The 2,990-nt window shown below is 35.1% G+C and overlaps 1 protein-coding gene across 1 annotated transcript in view; it reads right to left on the minus strand.

The window, feature by feature from the left end:
• LOC106882530 (inter-alpha-trypsin inhibitor heavy chain H3) overlaps nt 1-2,990 on the minus strand; it is a 53,193-nt gene that overhangs the window by 18,028 nt on the left and 32,175 nt on the right. Inside the window, exon 11 of the mRNA XM_052973456.1 lies at nt 1,134-1,493. Coding sequence (XP_052829416.1) covers nt 1,134-1,493 — 360 coding nt within the window. The remainder of the gene's footprint in view (nt 1-1,133; nt 1,494-2,990) is intronic.

Raw genomic sequence — 2,990 nt, forward strand, 5'->3', positions numbered from 1 at the left:
CATTTAATGTGTGTGTGTGTGTGTGTGTGTGTGTGTGTCCATACAATGATATCTCCATAATATATTGGTGAGATAAAACATGTAAGAGTTACCAAAATAGCAAAAATTATTATTAATAATATTATGAGGCTTTTCTCCCTTAGACGGATTTTTATTTAAGGAGGAATTTGAATATGACTCAGACTTAGAGAATATAAATTTTCTGGTGTTTACTTTTTACTTATTACCCTGAGGATGTGTAAGGTAATTTACTTATTTAACTTGAATTGAGAGTTGAATTTTGACCTTATACAGAAATGTTGACATAGGTAATAAACTTTAATATAAATGGATATTAGCGCCAAAACTCTTATTTAAATTTTTGATATATATATATATATATATATGTGTGTGTGTGTGTGTGTGTGTGTGCGTGTGTGTGTGTGTGTGTGTGTGTGTGTGTGTGTGTGTGTTTAGAGAGAGAGACAGACAAACAGACATGCAATAATGATAAGGATAATGCAAACTAGTCACTGGCTCTCAGGTCTTCTGGTCTTAGCTGATTTAAATTGTTATCACGTATATGTTTTGTCCAGGTATAATAGTTGGATACGGCAAATATTCTTCTGAACATCACATGTCTGCTTGTCAGTTGTTTGCCATTAACCAGTTGCGTATGTTCCTTAGTGGCTGATGATATGTGCATCTCTGATCATGTACAAATGCAGGGGTGGGGTGGGGGAAAGGTATCATAGCCGTGTGTCGAGAGGAATTCGTTGGGGTTTGAATAATTCACCTTTGTAAAGAGAGGTTTTTCGTTCAACACTCTTAAACAATACTTTCTCATGGACCTTTTGAGTTGCTTGGGATACTCCTCATGAAGAAAACTCAAACTCGGCTCCATCTGCAAGCTCATGCGCTGTTTATCTTGATACGAGAACACTATGTCGGGCACATATGGTTGTGATGTAAGTACCTGGTGTACCCTTATTAGACAGGTAGTCATGATGGGTATACTAGGCTTTGTATATTTGTACCCCAATGTCAGTTTGATGGCATCCGCAGCACTCTCCACCAATAATAATAATAATAATAATAATAATAATAATAATAATAATAATAATAATGATGATGAAGAATACAAAGCAACTCACCAATAACTCCAGATACTTTTGGAGAGAATCCTTTGTCGTCCATGAGAAAGAAATCTAAATAACCATATTTAGGTCCCATACGTGCGTGTAAGTTCCGTCTGATAAGAAACGTTAAACCAGGATTAATTTCTATTTCCACAAGCGTTCCTTTTCCATTCACTTCGCAAGATGCTCCAGCAAAGGCGATATCTGCTTCATGCTTCCAAATCAGGCGTTTACCGTTGAATACTATCTGGTGCGTTGCTATCATTATTTCTACATCGGCAGTTTTAATATAAACTTTACCGATGTATGTCCTGTTTGGACGACCGGGCTTATAACTTCCTGTACCCTCCATTATTTTCGCCGATACATTGATTTCTGTCGTGGGAAAAAAATAAAATATTCATATCGGGAATAATAATAATAATAATAATAATAATAATAATAATAATAATAATGAAGAAAGCAAGAAACATCAAAAGCAGTAAAACAACTGATATACAAACTAAATCAGGAACAACAACGGATCATGATAAAACGATGTTCAAGAAAACCCCTTCATGGCAAATACTGGGTTAAAATGAATAGAAAGGTGATAGACAATGCAAAATTTCAACAATGGATGAGAAGGTCATGATTCAAAGCAGAGACTGAAAGATTTTTATTTGCAGCACAAGCCGCCTCACTAGAAATTACCAAAAACATGTAATGATAAGATATACAAATAACTTCAGCATATGTGGATATGGACAAGAAACAGTAAATCATATTGTCGCTAGCTACAAAGTCGTGACTAAGAAGAAATGTATTCACAGACATGACAGAGTTTGGATCTATATATACTGGAAGCTATGCCAACACTATGGAATAACAAGAGAAAAAAAGATGATACAGGCACACACCAGAAAAGGTCGCAGAAAATGAAAAAGCAACCATACTATGCCAATACTCTCAGATAGAGAATTTAATGCCAATAGGCCGGATATATATGCTTTCTAACAGATGTATCAGTACCACCAGATGATAATGTTTCTCTAAAAGAAAGAGAGAAACTTTCAAAATACAAAGACCTGGAAATAGAGATACCTAGAATAAGGAGTCTAAAAACAGAAACAACTCCTATCATAGTAGGCACATTAGGTAGGATTAAAAAGTACTCAGACAAATATATAACAAAATCACCAGAACTAACAAGTATATTCAACATAGTATATTCAACAAGAAAATAGTACTACTGGACACTACACACACCCTACGTAAAACACTTTCAATATAGTAAAAATAAGAGCATCACAGCAAAGCCCTGTACATACCCAAGGCACACAGAGCTACGCTCGGTAGTTCAATGAAAGCACGTGATGAAAACAAGACTACTGAATAATAATAATAATAATAATAATAATAATAATAATAATGATAATAATAATAATAATATTCCTTTCTGTTATAAGCCACTTCGGTGGCATATGGACTGAAATTGCTTCAAGGAATACTACATGCAAAAATTGGTTTCTAAGGTTGAATCCTATTTATAACTTCTACGGATTCCTTGGGGCTCCATAACCTCCTAAACCTTGATCCTTGGATCTTACCTTTAAGCCTCTCTGTATCTCTCTCTCTTTCTCTCTCTCTCTCTCTCTCTCTCCCACTATATATATTTTAAAGCATTAATACGGAAGACTGAGTGTAACTAGAGGCATTTATTATGTATATTCTGTCTGAGACATTGTATTCGTTTATGCGCTGTAACTGAGTGGTTTGACAAAAAGAGCGGTGAATTAAGAATAATTCTTTAAAACAATAGAGTCAATACGGTCGAATGATTTCTTGAACGCTGCATCCCAGTATGTCCACCGTTAATGAGTTGACCCCCCC

This window comes from Octopus bimaculoides, chromosome 15, assembly GCF_001194135.2.
Source record: "Octopus bimaculoides isolate UCB-OBI-ISO-001 chromosome 15, ASM119413v2, whole genome shotgun sequence".
Taxonomy (NCBI): Eukaryota; Metazoa; Mollusca; class Cephalopoda; order Octopoda; family Octopodidae; genus Octopus; species Octopus bimaculoides.